Source organism: Amphiura filiformis, chromosome 16 (genome assembly GCF_039555335.1).
Source record: "Amphiura filiformis chromosome 16, Afil_fr2py, whole genome shotgun sequence".
Classification (NCBI taxonomy): Eukaryota; Metazoa; Echinodermata; class Ophiuroidea; order Amphilepidida; family Amphiuridae; genus Amphiura; species Amphiura filiformis.
In genome coordinates, this window is record NC_092643.1 from 17661850 (window position 1) to 17682809 (window position 20960).

General features: G+C 39.0%; 1 protein-coding gene across 1 annotated transcript; it reads left to right on the top strand.

The window, feature by feature from the left end:
- Positions 1–4636: 4636 nt before the first annotated feature.
- On the top strand, positions 4637–19734 carry LOC140135665 (uncharacterized). Its single transcript, XM_072157247.1, has 6 exons — positions 4637–4955; positions 8894–9118; positions 9409–9526; positions 13027–13195; positions 14194–14612; positions 19294–19734. The coding sequence occupies exons 1-5, from the start codon at positions 4769–4771 to the stop codon at positions 14572–14574; spliced, it is 1080 nt and encodes a 359-aa protein (XP_072013348.1). The 5' UTR covers positions 4637–4768; the 3' UTR covers positions 14575–14612; positions 19294–19734.
- Positions 19735–20960: the final 1226 nt, after the last annotated feature.

A 20960-nucleotide genomic window follows, 5' to 3' on the forward strand; every position in this document is an offset into this window, starting at 1 on the left:
ACCCCCATCCATGACTCAAAGCTATTTTTGGCTAACAATGAAACTAAGGACTCCCTCACAATCTACCTGGCAAACAAAGTTTTGCAGCTGAAGATTCCAGTAGTTCTGGATTCAAGGCCTTCACTGAAACAACACCTGAAGAACTCACAGCACTGAGTCATCTTTGTGATGCAGAAATGCCTTCTCAAAGTGTTGTTTCAGGCTGTGAGAGGTTTTTGTGCAGGCTCGTGGGCACAAAAAATGACCTACAGCCCAACACAGCTAAAAAACTGAGATGGAAACGCTTCAAGAGCCAACCAGGAGGGATTGACAAAATCCCTCCAACTTCTGGTGCATGGCATCAACACATTCTGCGGGCGCATGCAAGCATATGTTTGGAATCAAGACCTTGTGGTAAATCCAAATATTCCAGACTCGTTCAAGCTAGGATGGTCGAGTGATGCAGATAACATTCCAGTACCTATCCTATCAGACATTGCAATAGCTCCTGAGTCTGTTGTCGAGCTTGTTAGGTGCGGATACGGAATAAGCAAATGCTCCAGAAGATGTTAGTGCAGACGACACAATCTGACTTGTACAGAAGCACGTGCTTAAGAGCAGATGAAGAGCAGATGAAGAGTGTACCAATAGGCCTACAGCTGTGAACCAAACTGAGGAATTTGAAAATACTGATAACATAGATGATGACAACTAGGCATTTAAATGCCTCAAGGTTAGCTCTATCATAAATATCTAAAGTTGAATTACACTATTGAAATCTAAACTTTTAAAAAACATGATTTTCTGCATTTCATTGCACAAATGCTGAAAAATTAATCTTAGCCAATTTCAAGACACTTTGGCGGCCATTTTGAAAGGTGAAATGCACCTTTATTCTCCTTTAACAATGTTGTTGCACTACTTTTAAGATGTTTAGAATCATTTTCTTATCCACATCTGACACAGTTTCTGTCAGTCTGACAGAAATGAGATACATGTATTTTACTCTCAATGATAGTAATTGGCAGCCATATTGGATTCTAGAAAATAATCCTATTTATGTTCTTAGTGGATTTTGACAATCAAAAGTATAAATAATCATTAAGAAAAATATGACTTTGTTCGCTTTCGGGACAAATACTGCTTAAAAAAGGCTAAATATAGTGGCCATTCTGAATTTCAAAATGGCCGCCGAAGACACATTCGAAAAAAATGGAACCAACCCAGGTTTTGTTCGTAAGGGTATTCAGAAGCTAAAAAGCATTGGTTCCACTAGTGTAACAAATTTTGCACTGGGTTACATAACACCATGTACTATTTGCTTGCTATGCTAATGTTACATTATTGTTTCAAAAGTTGTGTCCAAACGGTCCCGGGGTGGCACTTCAATATGAAATGGATAGGGTGTATGGCTGTGCAGTAAGGGGCATCCGGTGAGAACAAGGGTCATCGGTCATTGCAAGGGTGAGAGCATGATTTTTGGCATTCGGTGAGATCAAAATGTACAAAATATGGGGTCATTGGGTGAGAAAGTAGATCCGTTTGGATCTAAATTATGGGGGGGCGGCATTGGGTGAGAATATGACTTACTTTAATGGGGTCTTTGTGTGAGAGCCTAAAGAAGCCTTGAAATTGAATTTCTAGTTCTAAATGACTTCAAATGGCTTTGTTATTTCAAAAGAATTAACAAAATCATTGATAGACGAGGCTCGTTGCTGTCCAGATGGAAATATAAAAGTATGGGTCTAGGTCTTTGGGTGACAGATCTAAAGGAAACTATGGGGTCTTTGGGTGACACAGCATGTGCTGGTAATGGGGTCTTTGGGTGAGAACGATGGTGAAAAGGGGGTCTTAACGCATCGAGCAGAATCTGAGTCAAATATCAAGTTACCTCCACACGAAAACCTGCAAGGAATAAAGCTATCGGTGTAACTTGATCGCTGACCAAGATTCTGCTTTCTGCGGTCTTAACAGCCCTACATACGCCTCATCTCCAATTATTATTATTTTATTATTTATTATCTTTACCCAGGGTATACCCGAATCAGCTTAAAGCTGTTCTAACCGGGGCCCTGCAATATACAATTAAGTTACAACAATATTAAAAGACACTCTTATAAAATATAGTAATTATACATAAAAACGCATGATTTAGATATATATACAAACAATTATGGCACGTAATTTCATATAATCATAGGTATATACAACTTTAAAAACACATCAAATCAAGCGAATATGCAATCTACTTCAGATGGCTACTTTTATACATTGTCTTAAACGACTGAACATTGACGGCATTTCTAGTAGGCGGGTCAATATTATTCCACAACTTAACGCCACTATAGCTGAACGAAAATTTAAAAGACTCGATGTCAGTACCATGAACAATGGGTGGAAGAGCTAGCAAATCAGCTGCAGCTTGCCTCGTAACACGATCGTGATTGTCACGCACATAATTAAACATATTATTTAAATACTGTGGAGCGAGACCATTAAGACATTTATAAATCATTAGAGCTTTGAAATAATCATTACGATCTGATAGCCGTGACCACCTTAGCTCTTGAAACATATAATTAGATGGAGTGTAGTAATTAACACCTAAGATCACACGCGCACATCGCTTTTGTATTACATCAAGTCTATGACAATCTTCTTTAAAACGACCATACCATGCTAAGCTACAATAATCAAAGTGAGGTTGAACCATACTTTTATAAAGAACATTTAAAGTATCAACATTAAGATATGGTTTAACACGACGTAACAAAGCAAGTTTACAAAAACATTTCGAACAACATTATTAACTTGCTTATGCCATTTTAATTGATTATCAATTACAACACCCAAGCATTTAAAATTATCAACACATTGATAAGTGGGAGTGCCCCCCGGATTTCATCACATCACATCAAAGCTCCCATTGGGCGCCCGATTCCTTTTTTAAAGGAATGTTTATTGACATTGGGGTTGGAAAAAATTTCTTGGAACTGAGTAGGCCTACAATGAATCCAGAATCTTTTGGCTACAGTATAAGCTTATGGTACAAATGAGCGCGAAGCGCGCGAAAGTGTTTGCTATATCAAAGCAAAACTGGTGAAATATATGGTGTAAAAGTGGAATAAGAATGGGGGAGTGTGTTTGCTGGGTATACCCAATGTTTTTCCTAGCTAGACCAGACTACAATCGTAAATGCACCAGAACTGTATTTTTCTCTACATGCATAAAAAGACTCAGGATCGATCCAGGAGGACCAGTGCTCCAGATCCAGATTAGCATATGGTGACATAGGCCTATAAATAGGCCTATAAATAGGCCTATTTTACAGCTCTTTTAATTACCTTAGCCAAATGGCATTTGGCTAAGGGTCTCTTTTTCTTAGATTCTGATTCTTTCTTTCTTTATTCTACCAATCATATAATGAGCTATCGTAGCCATATGCATTTGTCAATTTTGACGAAATTTGGTTATTATGACCATTGGGGGGTGCCACAAATGTCACGTGAAAATGTCTGGCGCAAATGTCATGTCAAGGTCATTATAGCCCAAAACGTGTTTTTCACTTAAAATGCTACCCCTTCCCCATATTACATAGCACCGTGACGTCACTGGCACACATGCATCGTCTATAGCCAGTTGTACACAGAATTGGGGTCAAAGGTCATTTAGGGGTCATTTCCGGCATGTAACCAAATACCTAAAATCGGACATCGTAGCCATATGCTTTTTGCCATGTTGACCATAGTTGAGCACTAGGACCATTGGGTGGTGCCACAAATGACACGTGATCATTTGCGGTCAAAGTTCTTCCACTTACGGACAATGACCAAAAACGTAATTTTCACAATAATTTATTAGGGGGGCCCTATGACCCCCCATGATTAGTCTACTGTAGTAGACCATTTAAATTTATTATCCCTCTATCCCACCATGGAAAATACACCAATCCTGTTCTGATCCAACAGCTATCTACCCTTTTTCTCTGGGCAGGGCAGTCACTGGGGATGTGGATGTGTTGTGTTTTAATGCATGGAATGGTATGAATTGTTTAAAAAAGGAATGCAAAGCAGTCTACCCCATGATAGATTTGCACACAAATATATCATCCATACAGCAAAGATATATAGTCCTTACAAGCCCATTGTGGTTCAATGAGCCATGTAAAATAATAATTGGGCTGATCATTCCTCATTTATGTGTAATTTAAAGTATACATTATAGTAAGAAACGGTATGTCCTTGCCAGGTTTTGTAAAGATAGGTAAACAATCTTTACAGAGCCTTCCAAGGATATATGTGTATTTACCTAGCTAAGCTAGGTCTTGTCTTTCTGTCTGATTCTTCTTCTTTCTTTCCCCAAATACTTTCAAAATGCTGCTGCTCCCGTAAATTACATAGTAGCCCTACAATGTCGTCACCACCAACCATAGGCTGGTGGTACAAATGTCGCATTGAACAACTCTATGTCAAAGGTCATAAAAAGATCAACATCACTGGCTAAGGGCCGTGCTCTGTGAGCACAATGTCTAGTTCTTTTTCTTTTTATTATCGACGTCTTTTAAATATCAATATTGAAGATACACATCAATTGTTATGTTATGTCGAATGTTTTGTGAAAATAATATGTTCCTGGAAACATTCATTAGAAGTCACTCACCAGAAGGTAATGGGAATATAGATTTAAATAACAAAGACATGATGCATCGAATCCCGGGCATCGAATATTCTTCAGCCACTAAAAAGTATGCAGCAGGGCTAACATCAGGTCTAAGTACCAAAGCTCCAGTATGGCGGGCCACTCTCATATCAAAATGTGGATCATCTCTACTCTTCTTCTGATGAGTTTTGTCCATCCATCGCTTGCAAATGTTAAAAAGGAGGCCAAATATTTGATTCTTGGAGCCGGGGCGGGTGGCCTGCATGCGGCACGATTGCTTCTTGCTCAAAATATCACCGATTTCATCATTTTGGAAGGTAATTTTGTGACATTATTTAATTCATTATTTTAGCATGTTTAGTATGAGCCCAGACAGGGTCTAATTCTGCATAAAACCGGGCAACGTTATTTCTATAGATCTGCTGCGCATTCAAATTGCATTGTATTGCATCGTAATTTCATTTGTGTCTATGCTAATTATGTTTACACAACATTGAACTCACGTGTTTTCAAGCAAATTCGCCGATAATAGGTGATCAAAAGCGATCGGAATGTTACAAAAGTACAGATCGCATTCAGCTTACTTCATATGAGATGATCTTTGGAAAAATACGGCATAATTTGTCTTGGTGTTTGCGGAATGCCATGCAGTAAAATATTAATACGTTGCGGCAATTCATGATTGACAACTAACAATCGGCGTGTCCTTCGTATCCTCCACTGTCAATTTCTTATCCACTCACTAATCCTCACAAAAGCTTTGTGTTGATTACGTAATGTGTGAGGCAAATTGCAATAAGTACAATGAAATAATGAGTAGGGCGGGCTCCGAGGCGGGTTTCTTCTTCATCTTACGTAACAGTATTGTTCTCCAAAAAAACCCGGAAGCTTGTCGTTTGGAGCTCTAGCTGAAATACAGCAAGATAATCAGTCCAAGAGAACGCCAAATATGGATCAGGAGTATTACATAATCCGCTATTACAATAGCTGCACTAGGTTAATCGTATAATCTCCTTATGTGGTTAGCATGGCTGGGCCAGGAAATCCACAAGGTCAGCCAATGTATGTACATGTATTCGGTACATGTGCCATATCTTTACAATGGGTGATACATTTCTGGTTTGTTTTATTTCAAAACGCAACAGTCGATATTCTAAAGCTTGGTCCAAATCCAAGAGAAGAACCAACTCTAGTAATTTATGTGGTTTCAAATTATATCGGCCGTTGCCTTTTTGATAGAAATGGTGTTTGTTGATGTGCACAGTTTCCCATTAGATCATAACATGCTGTTGTACATCCAAGGTCAAAGGTCTTTTAATCCATATTTGGCGTTGTTCTGGGACTGATAATGTAAGATAGTAAATGTAAACCTGTATTTTAGCTAGAGTATCTCGAGCTATATGAGCCAATGTATTTCGCCAAGCACAAGTAATAATCAAGTGGAAGCTGTTTTTAAGTTCAAGTTCATTTGTTTTCATCTCAATTCCCATCAATGTTATGAAATGGAAGATGCAAGATAAAGTTCATGTTTCATAATTGTACATTGACAAGTACTTAATTGGAATGCTAGTAATTTTTTTTGTGTGACACATGCACAACCAACTGGGTGGGAAATATCGTTACCACCAATAACATACTAGGAAATTCTCAAGAATGTTCATGTTGAAAGTTAAGGGGGTACTACACCCATGCCCAATTTTGTGTCTATTTTTGCATTTTTCTCAAAAATTATAGCGCATTGGGGACAAGTAAGATATGTATATTATAGGGGCAAGTACTACACTACTGCACTGCAAATTTGATTTCAGCACAGGCAATAGTTGTGGAGTTACAGTCAAAAATGAGGGAAAACCAATATTTGATCAATAAATCAATAACTACTTGCTTTGAGTTGCTGAATTTTTAGTACAGTAGTTGTAGTCCTTGCCCCTATAATATACATATCTTACTTGTCCCCAATGTGCTATAATTTTTGAGAAAAATGCAAAAATAGGCACACAATTGGGCAGGGGGTGTAGTACCCCCTTAAATTGAAAAATGTGTGCTCTGAAATAGGTCTACATTTAATTCATACTTGTAACAAAGGGATCAATGGAAGTCACATCCACCGAGATTCACAACAATCCAACAATCTATAGACGAATCCAACGAGCAAGTAATGGTGGGTAAACTGGAGTTGTGAGTGCCCAATTGGGTGGATTAAAGCCGCTTAAAAATCGATGTTATATTATATTGTGTTGTAAACTTTCATCATTCTTTTTTCTGCGTATATATAACACGGGTGATGGAATGCAGTTTAAATTTCCCGCCAAGGTCGCATCATTTCACATTTCAGGTGGGATAGACCCACCGGGGACCCAGCTATGGCTGCCATTGAGGTGTAGGAATGCGTGAAATTGGATTCGTCTATATTCAGACGACCTTAAGAATGTTTGCTGCCCAAGGGGGATCATAACCAATTCATGACAATCCAAATATCTATTATCAGTCATTGTTAACTTTGCTATGAGTGACCTTGATGGTTTTGATGCTTAATTGTGATTACGTTTTATGACGTGACTTTGAACATTCTGACAATCCAACAATATATACTTAGTCGACATCAGGTGACCTTTAACAATTTTGGCGCATCGACAATCTGACAATCTATACCGTTAATTCACCTCGGATGACTTTGACCTGACCTTCAACATTTTCGCGCTTATACCCATCATGATCATGTCCATAACAATTTAAATGGCTAAAACTTTGAATAAAAGGTAGCCCTGAAAAGGGCTGATTAGTTTGTCTTTGGTTCTTTTGAAGTGAGTTTACTGTGCTGCTCTGCCCTCTACCTCCTTGATGAATACAGGTTTCAGCCCTAGTCCTCATTGCATCAATTGCGTTGCGTACCAACCTTGTGCGCCGGATACTTGCGAATACGTTTGCAAAGATCTTGGATTTTGCCACAAATTAAGAAATCAAGTGGGGGGGGTGAAGTTGGAAAAAATTCTTAAAGTATAGTCTATGCAGCACCTTTTGGCGACAGAATAAGTTTGAGGTACAAATGCGCGTGAAGCGCGCGAAAAATTTTGCTATTTTGAAGCTAAACAGATGAAATAATGGTGTAAAATTGGAATAAATGCGCTTGCACTTTTGGGGCTAAAATGGGAAAATATGAGGTTAATTTGGTCAGAAACCCATTATCAGGCGTCAACATTGGGGGGGGGGGGGATAATTGTATGAACCAACCCCCCTGGCAAAATTTTGGGGGGGGGGATCCCCCATCCCCCCGGGATCTACGCCTATGCTTTTATGCAATTTAAACCCGATAAATTATATAATTTTGGGAAAATGGCGGTGATTTTGAATTACAGTCATTAGAAAATAGTTAGAACCTTCTAGATGGCATTTTTGGAAATTTGAGTATCACAAACATGGGTATTGCCATCTTAGCCTCTTATGTAGCCCACAAGCAGAGATTATAAAGGAACTATGTTGAAAATGGCGGCCATCCAAAGATTTATCTTTGCATAGCACATTCACGTGTACCAATTCCCGGTATTCATTTCAGTGTCTCTGGCTGTAGAATGTAATTATTAACCGGGCGATGTCGGTGTGCTCGTAGCCTTGATCAAGGCTTACTCCTTACTTTTTCTCTATTCATGCTCTTCATTGGATCCATGTATAATCAGTGGTAGAAGTAGGCCTATCATATACTGGACTCTCTAAAATTTTTAGTCAGGTCAGATTTTTGTGTAGCAACATGAACTAGGGAGGAAGTGTGCCTTGTGGGGTGGGCATGGTGGGCATTTTGCTCAAACACTACCCCTGCAGTGCACAGTATGCCTGGAGTAAAGTAAGATAAGAAAGTCCACTATCTGGCCTCAACAATTCAAATGTCAAATAAATTTTTACAAAGTTATCATGTTATGATGCTAAATAATTATTTCTAAAGAATAACTTTTGAAACAGAAATGTTTGTGGCAAAGCACAGATCCATGAATTTTACATTCACTAACTATGGACGCCAAAGGACTTGAAACAAGTCTAGTGTGCTCGGGACACCCGGGGACTTTTGATATGTTGTTTCTCACATCATTATGGAACTATGCTGAAAAAAATCAGCATAGTACTATTTTTTCCGGGTTTTGGTTATCCTAAAATTCCCGGGATATATGTTAGGCGCTAGTCTTGTTCTGCAAGTCTGAGTCCCGTCCCGGTCTAAGTATATGAATGTGTGTGTATTATTACGACATTGTTTTTTTTTTTTCAGGTACCAATCAGATTGGAGGGCGCTCCGAGAGATCGGTTGACTTCGGTGGTATAACATTCAACCCTGGAGATATGTTCGTTTATGGAAACATAGATTACCTGCAAAGGCTTGGGTTTGGACTTCAAAAGTATGACTTTGCTTTCTGGGAGGTCCGCAATGATCAAGGGGAAGATATTACACCGGAAGCAAACACGCAAGATGGAATATTGTATGCAGCTAAGGAAGGTCAATACAAATACCTTGTGATAAATTAACATACGTGTTCTTTAATATTCGATACAACAAGTATTCGTTATTTAATGTGTTTCAAGTCATTTTTATTTTCTAACAAATATTATTTTATTGAAAACAAAAAAAAAGTTCGAACCAGGCGCAGCCTTAAACCGGTGTACGCGTAAAGGAAGCGTTGAAATCCCGGTTGAAATAAGAAATTGTTTTAAAATGTGGGAGGGGTGTCTTCTATCCGATATTGTTAAAAAATGTTTTAACACACTTTTTGTGCATGTTACCAACAGCTACCAATGACCTCGCCGAGGGTGTCGTCAAGCACGAGCGGCCCGATATTGATCAAAAAACCGCCATGGCAATGAAAGGATGGTTGGCTAAATCGCCACTGGATGAAATCGTGCAATGGTATGTACTTTACACCCCGCAACCCCCCCCCCCAAAAAAAACACCCAAGAACAACAACAACAACCAGAGCGCCGAAAGACCATTGATTTTGATAATTTCAGCTCTAAAATACCCCTAAATAGCCCAACATCTGGGGGTTTTCCAGGCGATTTTCAACCATACAGAAAGCCAAAAACCTTGTGACGCCGTCAGCCCCGTATTAAGACGCACCACCTCAAAATTCCGGGGGCGTATACCCACCAAAATTTGATGATGTGCTTCCGGGTGTATTGCATAGTGATCCCGGGCGGGGTGCGATTTTTTTATACAAAACTCACTGAAAAATCAACTGATTTCACCACATGCGTTACATAATATAATATACAAAAAAAAATCGCGGGCAGGGTGGGCGGTGTGGTGGGTGTAGTGAGCGCCAGAACATATTCGAGGGAGTTAAGAGGGGCCAAAACCAGCCCCTGAGAGAAGATCCCCATGATGATTAATCTGGGGTGGGAGGGGTACATCATAAAGTTTTGTTGGGGCTTTCGGCTACTTAATCACACCCGAGTGCAAGTGAATTTGAGCAAGAAATCCAACCGATATTTCTGAAGTTGCCGTTGCAGTTGAAGTGAATTTTCAAATTTACTTCATTTACTTCATTTCGCAAACTCTAATATTGAATTACGAGAACAGGTTACTGCCTATAGCGATCGTAGAAGTGGAATAATGTGAACGCAAAATATCAGAGGGAATCCGCCCCGAAAGGAGTCAAGCCGAGGAAACACGCCAGAAAAACACTCTTTGTGAAATTGCGGGAAATGACCCCTAAACGCACCAACTAAGTTTAAAAACCACCCTGTTTCTGACCCCTAAATAGGTTTCGCGCGATTTGCATTCATTCTCTGAAAAGGACCTTAAGGGATCGGGAATGTGCGTTTCGACAGTATTTTTTGTGGGACATGAGAGCACCTCAGACGTATCGAATTGCATTCTGAATACGAAGCATGTCTTTCTGATATCAAATAGTTTTCATTTTTTGAAATTCATGATATAATACAAATTTTATGACAAATTATTAAAATTGGATATTTCTAATTTTTGATATATAACAGTCCTCGAAGTAAATTTTATAAATGTAATGATATATTCTTAAAGTGTATGTAGCTGAGAGGAAAAAAAAGACTTTAATTTTTTTGGTGTTTTGGGAAAAAAATCCATATCTTCAATACGAAAGGTCAAAAGTTTCAATTGATCGTCGGCTTTTCGTCGGCTTTTTCGAAGTTTACTTCGAGTACTGTTAAATATAAAAAATATCAATTTTTAATGATTTGCCATAAAATGAGAATTACATTACATTGAGAATTTCAAAAATCAAAATTATTTGATATCAGAAGGACATTCTTCGTATTCAGAATGCAATTCGATATGTCTGATGTGCTCTAATGTCCCACAATAAATACTGTCCAAACGTTCATACCCCTTCCCTTAAGGCTACACGATCTATTTTTGGTCGAAGCAGCCAAAAAATCGATTTTATTTATCAAAATCAATATATTATTGAAAAATAACACTTTGACGTTTTGCAAAAGTTCATTCTACAAATCATATACTTTGAAAACTTGCTTGATTTATTGTTGTCAATAAGTTATGCACGTTTGACAAAAGTGTTGTTGTTTCAGCCCTCTTTACAAAATAACGCACGAACCACACTAACCGACATCGCTTGGCTAATAATTACTTGGTACAGCAGAGATACTAAAATAAATACCCGGGATCGATACACGTGAATGTGCTATGCACGATTTGATATTCAGACGAAAATCTTTGGATACCGGGGTAGAAAATGATGAATATCTCCCGTAAACGATTTCGTCTAAAGAAGCCAGATGTGGTTCTTTGCACTTGAATATACGTGTTGAACAGATATGATAGTCGTTAGCTTGCGTCTTAAGAAAGAAGCTTGCGTCTTGAACTCAAAAACTGACAATAATTCTGATTTTATATGTGCCGAACTATATATATAGCGCAGTGTATAGGCCAATCGTGGAGGTAGTCTTAAAATTCAGATGACCTATGGCGTACCATGCTCACTCACACACACAGCGAGGTCAGTCACCGGGCTATTGTCAGTAGCCTTAGTCAGATGTCCTTTGGCCCATTATGCGTCTCAAAACTATTAAACAGGTCGGAACAAAATGACCATGCGTGGCGGTGGATTCAACCTATACCATGGCGATTTCTGCCATGAAGATTTCGGGGCGATAACACTGTGCCACAGGACCTACAAGAGGATATCTGTGATATTTGAATTCTTCTACTCACTCGCTATGAAATGATCATTGGAATTTTGCCAAAGCTCACGACCATTCGCAAGATGCTGTGAATTACCTAATCGCAACAGTTTAAAATAGTTGCTGACCTTAATTCGCGCTTTTCTTGTCACCGTGAAACTTGCTCGGCCCCAGGCAGCCAAGTTGAATTGCGAAACTTATCAAAAGTTGCATAACGAATTTACTTGTGCTAAGGGTCTTTTTATCTTTACAGTTTTCGTAACGAAAACGCAAGGGATTAAGTGAGTTGATCTGCAACTTGAATTCATTGTTAAGTTTGAAGGAACCAATCAGCTTATTTCAGGTGGATGGATGCCTGTGTCGGATAAGACAAGATTATGAACACTAGTGTTTTTAGTGGTCTAGCGCCCTCTCCTCTTTGATGTTGTTAGACTCAATGCCAATCCGAATGAAAAGATCCACTTTTTTTCTGTAAAAACGTTGAAAATAAGCTCTTAAATCACATAAGGTCAGCTTATGACCCGGTCGCAACCCCAAAAAATCCTTGATACGGGCCTGTGCAGGGCCGTCGCTAGCCCATTTCCTCGGGGGGGGGGTGTCGAGGAATAAATTTTGCTGGATATATGGCATGATTTACCTTTAGCCACCCCTGGTCCATCGGATAGAAGACACCCCTCCCACAAACACGATCACGATTTTTACGAATTTTATGCTTTTTCCAGGCATCAGACAGTATACCGACATAAAATCACTGTTTCTTCTCAAACGAAGTTTTATATGGTCAACACTTAATCTTAGGCATACCTTTGTATGTTTCGCTGTTTACAATAATGTGGGACCACAATGTAATTTACGCGTACCAACACATTGGCTTATTAAATGTGCTTATTATTCACATTTACGCTGATCTTTTCACATGTATGCATATTAAGTGGACGATATTTGACATTGTATGTAAGTTTGAAGACAGTCAATACCCACTTTAACTATGTGGCTTAACCTCATCTATTGAAGTCACATCGACAATTGCGTCTGCAATAAATAAAAAATAAGTAGACATATAGTTTCTGGGAATGTCACTTTCTAAATTAATGGTCAATTAATGGGCAGACCTCCCAGCCCAAAGATAAATTAACTCCCGTCTGATATTGGGATATTCTCGAAATGTCCATTACATGGTCCAGTGTTTATTACGATGCCATTCACCATTATCTCTATATCCTTCCGAAGGTATTACTTTGACTTCGATCAGGGCATCCAGATGAAGCGTGAGTCTTTAGTTGGAACTTACCGTCAAAGTCTACAACCCGACTACTACTTGATCACCGACTACGGCGATAGTGGACTCTTTTCAGATGTTGAACAACAACTGGATGAAGACCACCTCCATTTGGGTGAAGTAAGTATATATAATATGGGCCTACTGGGCGACTACTCCTCTTTTCGCCAAACGCCAAGTGTTTCTGGAATGCTGCTAAAATAAGAAAACTAATTTATTGCACATTCTAGGGAAGCGTGGTTACCTTTTTTTAAATAGCCGAGTGAGAGGGTTTTCAATGAAATATTGTTTGTGTCAAAATTGAAGCATCCTATGTATAAAAGAATATCTGAATATTTACTGCACATCATATATAACGATTCGTGATACCCAATTGTGGCACATTTGATGACGTTTAAGAGGCAGATAATTTTATTTCAATTTTATATACGTCAAAATATTTTTGTTGTTGAAAGAATAAGGATAGAAAAAACGTTGAAAATCTGTAAAAATTACAAGACATGTGGCCGAGCGGTCTAAGGCACTATGCTCATACTAGTAATACTGAGTATCCAAGATAGCGGTGCGCCTTGAGTTCGAACCCCACCTCTGCCAAACTTAATTTTACTTTTTTTAAATTTCATATTGGGGAAATGTGGCTGGGAGAATTTATGTATGGCGTGGAGTGGTATGCTGGGCGACTACACACGAGAGCAATCTTCGCATCAATGCCGGGATCAATGCGCATAAATATGCACTCCCGTGATCCGCATCAAAATAGCAACTACCTGCACAGCACTCCACATCTCGGAAATGATCGCAGTGAGCGATTCCGTCAGTGCGCACAGAAGTTCACATTGATGCACATCGATGTGGATCCCAGGAGTGTGCATTAATGTGAATTTTGCCTCCCTTGTGAGTCGCCCATTTTCCAGTGGGGGAATTGTAGGCGCATTTTAGGCAGACATTCCCTGGAATTAATTCCCCCTTCCTTGTGTCCCTCGGGGAAAATGTGGTTTTCCCCACTGAGTTTCTATTTTGGTAATTGATCCACTGGAATAATTGGTTAATTCATTTTGACTGATGTAGGCCTACGTGTGGTCAATTTACTAATAATTGCTAGTGTTGTGTTCTAACAGGTGGTTGTCAAAATCGACCAATCTGGTGACAAGGTAACAGTAACTACCGGGAACACACCCTCCGAGGAAGAAGAATACGTTGCGGATTATGTCCTGGTGACCTTTAGTCTTGGAGTCTTGCAGCAGGGTGAGCTAACCTTCATACCGCCGCTCCCAGAGTGGAAAACGGAGCAACTCTGCCGTTACCAAAGAGGGACGATTGAAGGAGTCTTGCTCAGATTCGCCTCCAAATTTTGGAGTGACGCAGAGTGGATTCTCCACGCAAGTGATCGTCAAGATGTTGACTACCATCATTATCCAGCTTTCTTGAATGTAGATCGCGAATGGATGCATCCTGGATCGAACATTCTAGTGGCCATACTTACAGGGAAGAAGCCATAAGAGTGGAAGGACTTTCGGATGAAGAGATTATGGAGGAGGTAATGTATAGGCTTTAAAACACTTGATTAATCTTTAGCCGCATTTGAAGGGGAGTGACGCTAAATCGTGTGGTTTTTTGATACTAACAAGCTCCAGGTCATGAATGTGAAACCCGTTCCTTTGTATAATTATTATGTACACTGTAAAAAATGACCGTAAATTAACGGACGCCCGTATTTCGAAATTTCTCATAATTTTACGGGAACCAGCCGTGATCAAAACACCTTTTTGTGATTCGAACCACCTACCTACCTCCACACCCCCATGTATATAATACTACAAACCCATGTGTATCACTAACTCCCACTTAATCCTGCTTAAACACACTGAAAGTAAAATTTAAATTCCGTAATTTTATTGGTCCCCGTAAAAGTACGGGGAAGCCACTGGCAGCAAATTTTCCGGTTATCCCGTAAAAATAACAAATCACGGGATAACCGGAAAATTACAGGCCAGTGAGCCTCACGTGTATACAAAATGATGCAAGATAATGGGAACCATAATCAAGAAGAAGATGATGGAACATGTTGAAAAACATGGTGCGTTATTTGAAAGACAGCACCGCTTTGTACTGAAAGGAATGTCATGCCTTACCAATTTACTTGAGACACTTGAAGAAGTTACTGAGAATCTAGACCAGGGAGTCGGAGTTGACATATGTTTGGATTATGCAAAAGCTTTCGACTCGGTGCCACATATGAGACTAATCAACAAGTTGAAAGCATATAGCAGTGGCGTAACTCCTATGGGCTCTGGGGGGGCGTGCCCCCGGGCACCCGGGCTAAGGGGCACCCAAGCCTGGATAGCCTTTGACACGATAGTAGGCCTACTTTGTTATAGGAAAGAAGTGGAAACCTTTACCCACCATGCATTGAATTACTCTTCATTTGGGTGCCCTTCAACACAAAATTTTTCGCGCTTCGCGCGCATTGCAACATATAAATTGTCATTTTAAAGACCTAAATTCAACTTGATTAAATACCAAATTAGTGGTATTTATGCACATTTTCGGCGCCCGCACTCAATTGTTTTAGGAAGAGGGGGTATTTTGTATTCTTGCCCCTGGGCGCCATATGCTACGTCACTGCAGCTAGTGACGAGTCTCCAAAGTAAAGACATTAGAGAATGTGAAAACATTTAGTTTTATTAACATGAACTGCATTGAAACATGATATAAATTTAATCTGAAACACTTCGTAAGTTATTCGGTAGGTCTATGGCTTTCAATACTAAAATTGATTAGCTCTGCACCATGTTGGTCAGGGGCACCCGAACTACTTTCGCCCCCGGGCACCCTGACCCAAAGTTACGCCACTGGCATATAGCTTCAATGGAAAAGTCTTGAACGGGATCCAAGATTTCTTAACGAGAAGATCACAAACAGTCACCGTAAGGAATGCTATTTCAAACCAGGCAGATGTGCTAGTGGAGTTTATCAGTGTTGGGACATCTTGTACAGCAATGACTTGCCTCAACATGTGAACTTCAGTATACAAATGTTTGCTGATGACACCAAGATTTTCACCACTATTGACACTGTTGCTCCAGAAATGGTCCACAAAATTGCTCCTTAGATTCAACGCAGGGAAATGCAAACTATGCATTTTGGCAACGCCAACCCAGAAGTTACTTACATAATGGATGGTGTTACACTAAAAGCCATAGTATACAGTGACTGCAAGTCGAGTGTTCAATGTACATCATACATAGCAAAAACTATTCTTTTTCTGATTTCTCATGACCAAACAAAGAGACAATTCCCATCAAATTGGAGCAATTTTAATTTTCGCCACCTGTGGAACCAACATACGACCCATGACGTCACAATGTTACCTATTTGCACATAACGTCATAACCGTAAGTCTTAGATAGGATGAACTATACTTTTTCTGAATCCTTATGACTGGATGAACACAATATTGTTGTTTTTAGCCAAGTCCGAGCAATTTTGAACTTGACCCCGTATAAAAGTTTCCCATTAAATATGGGTTCTGTTAAAATGGACCCATAGCCTATAATGATTAGCTCTATAAGTATTGTGTCTCTGCCAAATATGGCAAATTTAACATAATTTGCACAATGTTGCGGCCATTTTTTGGACTAAACTCCTCAACGAAATTTTTTTCAAGCATCTATATCTCAAATTATTTATGGCACGTTCATATCGTGTTGCATATCAATATTCCCCTTTATAAGGACACAACAGTTGAAACAATCAACTGTTTCTTGGCTGAGTAAACGTCTTGTGAATGTAGTGAGGTCTCAAACAGAATGTGCCAAATTTACCACCATTCTGTGCATCAATCTGCATTCCCATATCACCACAATCTGGGACCTAATGTAATCCTCCAAGATAACAACGCTCGCTCCACAGAGCCAGGATAATCAAGGACTACCTACAGAATATGGCAATAGAGAGAATGGAATGATCTGCCATCAGCCAAGACCTCATCTCGTCGGAACACCTGTGGGACCAGCTTGGTCGTGCTGTGCGTGCCAGAGTAGCCAATACAACTAAAGTGAATACCCTGCGACGAATCCTGGTTGAATAACGGAATGCCGTCCCATAGACTAGACTGGTAAGCAGCTGAGGAAGATGTGCCAGGCTGTTGTGGCTGTGTATGATTTATCGACCCTCTACTGAGATAATAGTGACTAGTGTTGTTTGAGAACAGAATAATGGTAAATTTGTCACATTCTGTTTCAGACCCCACTACATTCACAAAAGTGTACTCAGCCGTAAAAAAGGTGATTGTTTTAAATGTGGTGTTATTATAAAGTGAAACACATTAGCTGTCCATTGATATGTAACACGATATGAACATGTCACAAATAATCTGTGAAATGGATACTTGAAAAAACTTTCCAAACTTTTGTTTTAGGAGTTTATATGTGAAATTCTTTGATGCTGCGAGTTACAGCGTATGTCTAAAGCCTCCAGCATACTTTCCTGCCGCTTGCCGCTGCGGCAAGCGGCAGGGCGTTTCAACCAATGACAAGCCTTTATTGTGTCCGTTTGTCTGCAATGCGCGTGCGCCACGCCGCTCAGCGGCAAGCGGCAGGGTAGTATGAAACCAGCATTATGCATGGCAATACAATCTAAAATAGTTTTCACAAATCGCTGTGGTAATTATTCCTGTTACATCACTACTGCTACAGCGAATATTTTGTGCCCTATTTTTTTACACGATACTGTATATTAAGGGTAGACGAGGTATTGTTGGTCGAAGCAACCTAAAAATCGATTTTTATTATCTAGATCAATATATTATTGAAAAATAACACCTTGATGTTTTGCAAAAGTTCATTCTACAAATTGTATACTTTGCAAACTTGCTTAATTTATTGTTGTTAATGAGTTATGTATGTTTTACAAAAGTGTTGTTGTTTCAGTCCTCTTTACAACGTAACTCAAGAACCGCAGCACCTATAAAAGTATATCTGTGATATTTTAATTCTTCTACACACTCGCTATGAAATGAACAATGCAATTTTCGCCAAAGCTCACTACCCTTCGTAAGATGCTGTGAACTACCAAATCACAACAGTTTAAAATAATTAATAACCTTAAGAGGCAAAAACACGTACACCATGTACACGTCGAAACGAAAAATATTGCGTACAACGTCCAGGAAGTGTTGCCGTCACATATCTGTTTGCTTACGACATTGGCTGTTGCCGCATTGAAATGACGGTTGCATTATCTACGCACGGATACTAATTACCGTACTCTGTAGAGTAAATACAAAATGTTGTTAAAACGTTATTGACGTTTGTTAATAACAGTTCAATGTCGGGCTATATAAAGATCACGATAACATTTTAAAACGTTTTACGACTACAAAAAACATTCGACAAATGTTGGTCAAAATGTTATTGCAAAATGTATTGGCAAAATATTTTCTCAACACTTAATAATATATTTTGTGATATTTGTCAACACTTAAAGGAGTATTTCGTGATCCTAGCATCCTCTTTTTATGACATTTTTCAGTACATATCAACGAAAAAAGCATATTCCCAAAATTTCAGTTGATTCCGATTTTGCGTTTGTGAGTTATGCATGATTATGTGTATTACACTGCTCCATAGACAATACGTTGTAATTTCGTTCTGGTGCACCAGAACGAAATTAAAATTTCGCGATATCTTTGCTAAACGAAGTAATCTGCAAGAAATATTTTGTACATAAACATTATGTAGCCAGAGTATTCCAGTGATATAAAAATCTCAACTTTTTTTTGAGAAAAGTGGGGGATGAGGCTGTGGATCACGAAATGCCCTTTTAAAATGATGTGCATTATTAAGTTTTCAAAAATCTTTTCCAATTGTAAACATTATAGTCCTACCCTTTATATAACCCGACTTTAAACGTGATTTTATATAAAATTGGATCGATTGAGCCCATATTTATTGGTAGAGCTATGATGTTTAAAATATTAGTCGAGTCCAATATTTAAAAACTCATAGCGAGACCAATCAATATTGGGCGTAGAGCATCCGATTTTATCATTATTATGTGTTGGATCCAATATTTTCACACACTTGGATTCATTAAAATATAATAATGTAAAACAGTGGGTTTTAAAGACTTGAAGTTGACTAAGATCCGTCCCCCATGTTTGTGTCGGGTTTAACTGATTTATAATAACATAATTTCTACTTTCATATTCTGATCAGGTATTGAACGTGTTGAGGAATATGTATGGGGAAGAAAACGTTTCTGAACTCCAGGAGATGTACTTCGAACGTTGGGCAACGAATCCATTCAGCTACGGTACCTTCGACACTTGGCCGGTCCTCGCTAACATCCCACCAGACGCTCACGAACGCCTCGCTGCCAATGTTGGTCACGTGTTCTTTGCTCAGCAGGCTAGCTCGTATGAGAACATCGGTCTGACTGTAGGTACGATTGAGGCCAGTAGCATGGCCGTGAGTAAGATGCTTTACTGTGGTAAGACAGGGGGAGATTGTCCTGAAGGTTATGAGTCAACAGGGAGCTATTGGTCGGAGATGGAATGTGATGAAAGGGATGACAGAGAGCTGCATGGTTGTGTGATGATTAAAAAGAAAGAAGGCAAGACCAGGAAAGTTAACACCTTCAATTAAAACCTTTTTTTTTTATAAACTAGGCCATTTACTCTTTATCTTGAACATAATAAATAAATAAATAAACAAATAAATAAATTCAAACACATGTCAGTTTAAAAATGGTACAAGCGACATCACCTGGTATGTAGGGATAAACTGTTTTATACATCCGGATGTTATTGGCGTAAATGTGGTACATAAGTTTGTGATGACGTAATATATACGCTCTACAATGTGTGTATACATAATAAAACCAATTGGGCATACAACGGATTCTTGCGGAAGACCATACTTTACCATAAACTTTGGATAAGGCAAAGTAACAGAAACCTTGCAATATTCGTTTTCAAAGCCATGCATTGTTTCAACTGCATCAAGATATTATGATCCACGGTGTCAAAAGCTGCAGAGAGGTCGGAAGACAGCTTTCTGATCATCAACATATCAAGGCCAAAGGCGCGGCGCGAGATTAATTTTGCACAGAAGCAAGTGTGGTTTCTGCACTGTGACTTGAATAGTGCAAAACTTTACACTGTTTAGAAAAATAATTTTAGCACCAAAGAAAATTAAATTTTCTTGCAATGAAGTTGATTTTGAAAAGAGCATGAAAAATATGTAAAATGGATACATAATAAAAGTCAATCAATTATTTGAAATTGGTATGCGAAATGAAATCACACTGTTATTCGTTGTTGTGTGTGTGTGTGTGGGGGGGGGGTATAACCTTTTTTTACCAAGCTTATATATATTTCATATTTCATATTTCATAGTATGGGCAATGGTAAGAAAAGTAAAATGTTAAGAAACAACCGGACGAATGCGATGCCTGTTTTGAAGTAGGTCGTTGGATTAAAACGTAATCATGAAGTCTTCACAAACAATTGGTAAAATTTACTTCTAAACCGCTGATCTCAAAATGTCAGTGGAATCAGATTGTTTGAGTGATAGGCTTCCGCCCACCATTAAATCTAGCATGCAGCGAAACTCCAACTTGATGTATTATATGAAGCGAATCAAAACCCAAGGGCAACACCGTCACAAATGCACTGCGCCCTCCCTCTTTTAAATTCACCTGAAAAATACCCGTTATTACTTCATGAGGACTTGAATTAAGGGAACAGGACCAGTTTTGGACGGCATTGTAGGCAAAATGTATGTGGGCTCCTGACTTTAACAGTATACTTCGGTTATAATGCGCTTTTATAAATACGCACGCGACTCATGGGCACGACATACCAAAACCAAACCAAACAAGC

What these genes read in the sequence shown, in the direction of transcription:
- LOC140135665 (XM_072157247.1), top strand. Translation starts at nt 4,769, where the DNA reads ATGGCGGGCCACTCTCATATCAAAATGTGGATCATCTCTACTCTTCTT. An exon ending in CGATTTCATCATTTTGGAAG is followed by an intron (nt 4,956 to 8,893) that starts GTAATTTTGTGA and finishes TTTTTTTTTCAG; the next exon opens with GTACCAATCAGATTGGAGGG. An exon ending in ATTGTATGCAGCTAAGGAAG is followed by an intron (nt 9,119 to 9,408) that starts GTCAATACAAAT and finishes TGTTACCAACAG; the next exon opens with CTACCAATGACCTCGCCGAG.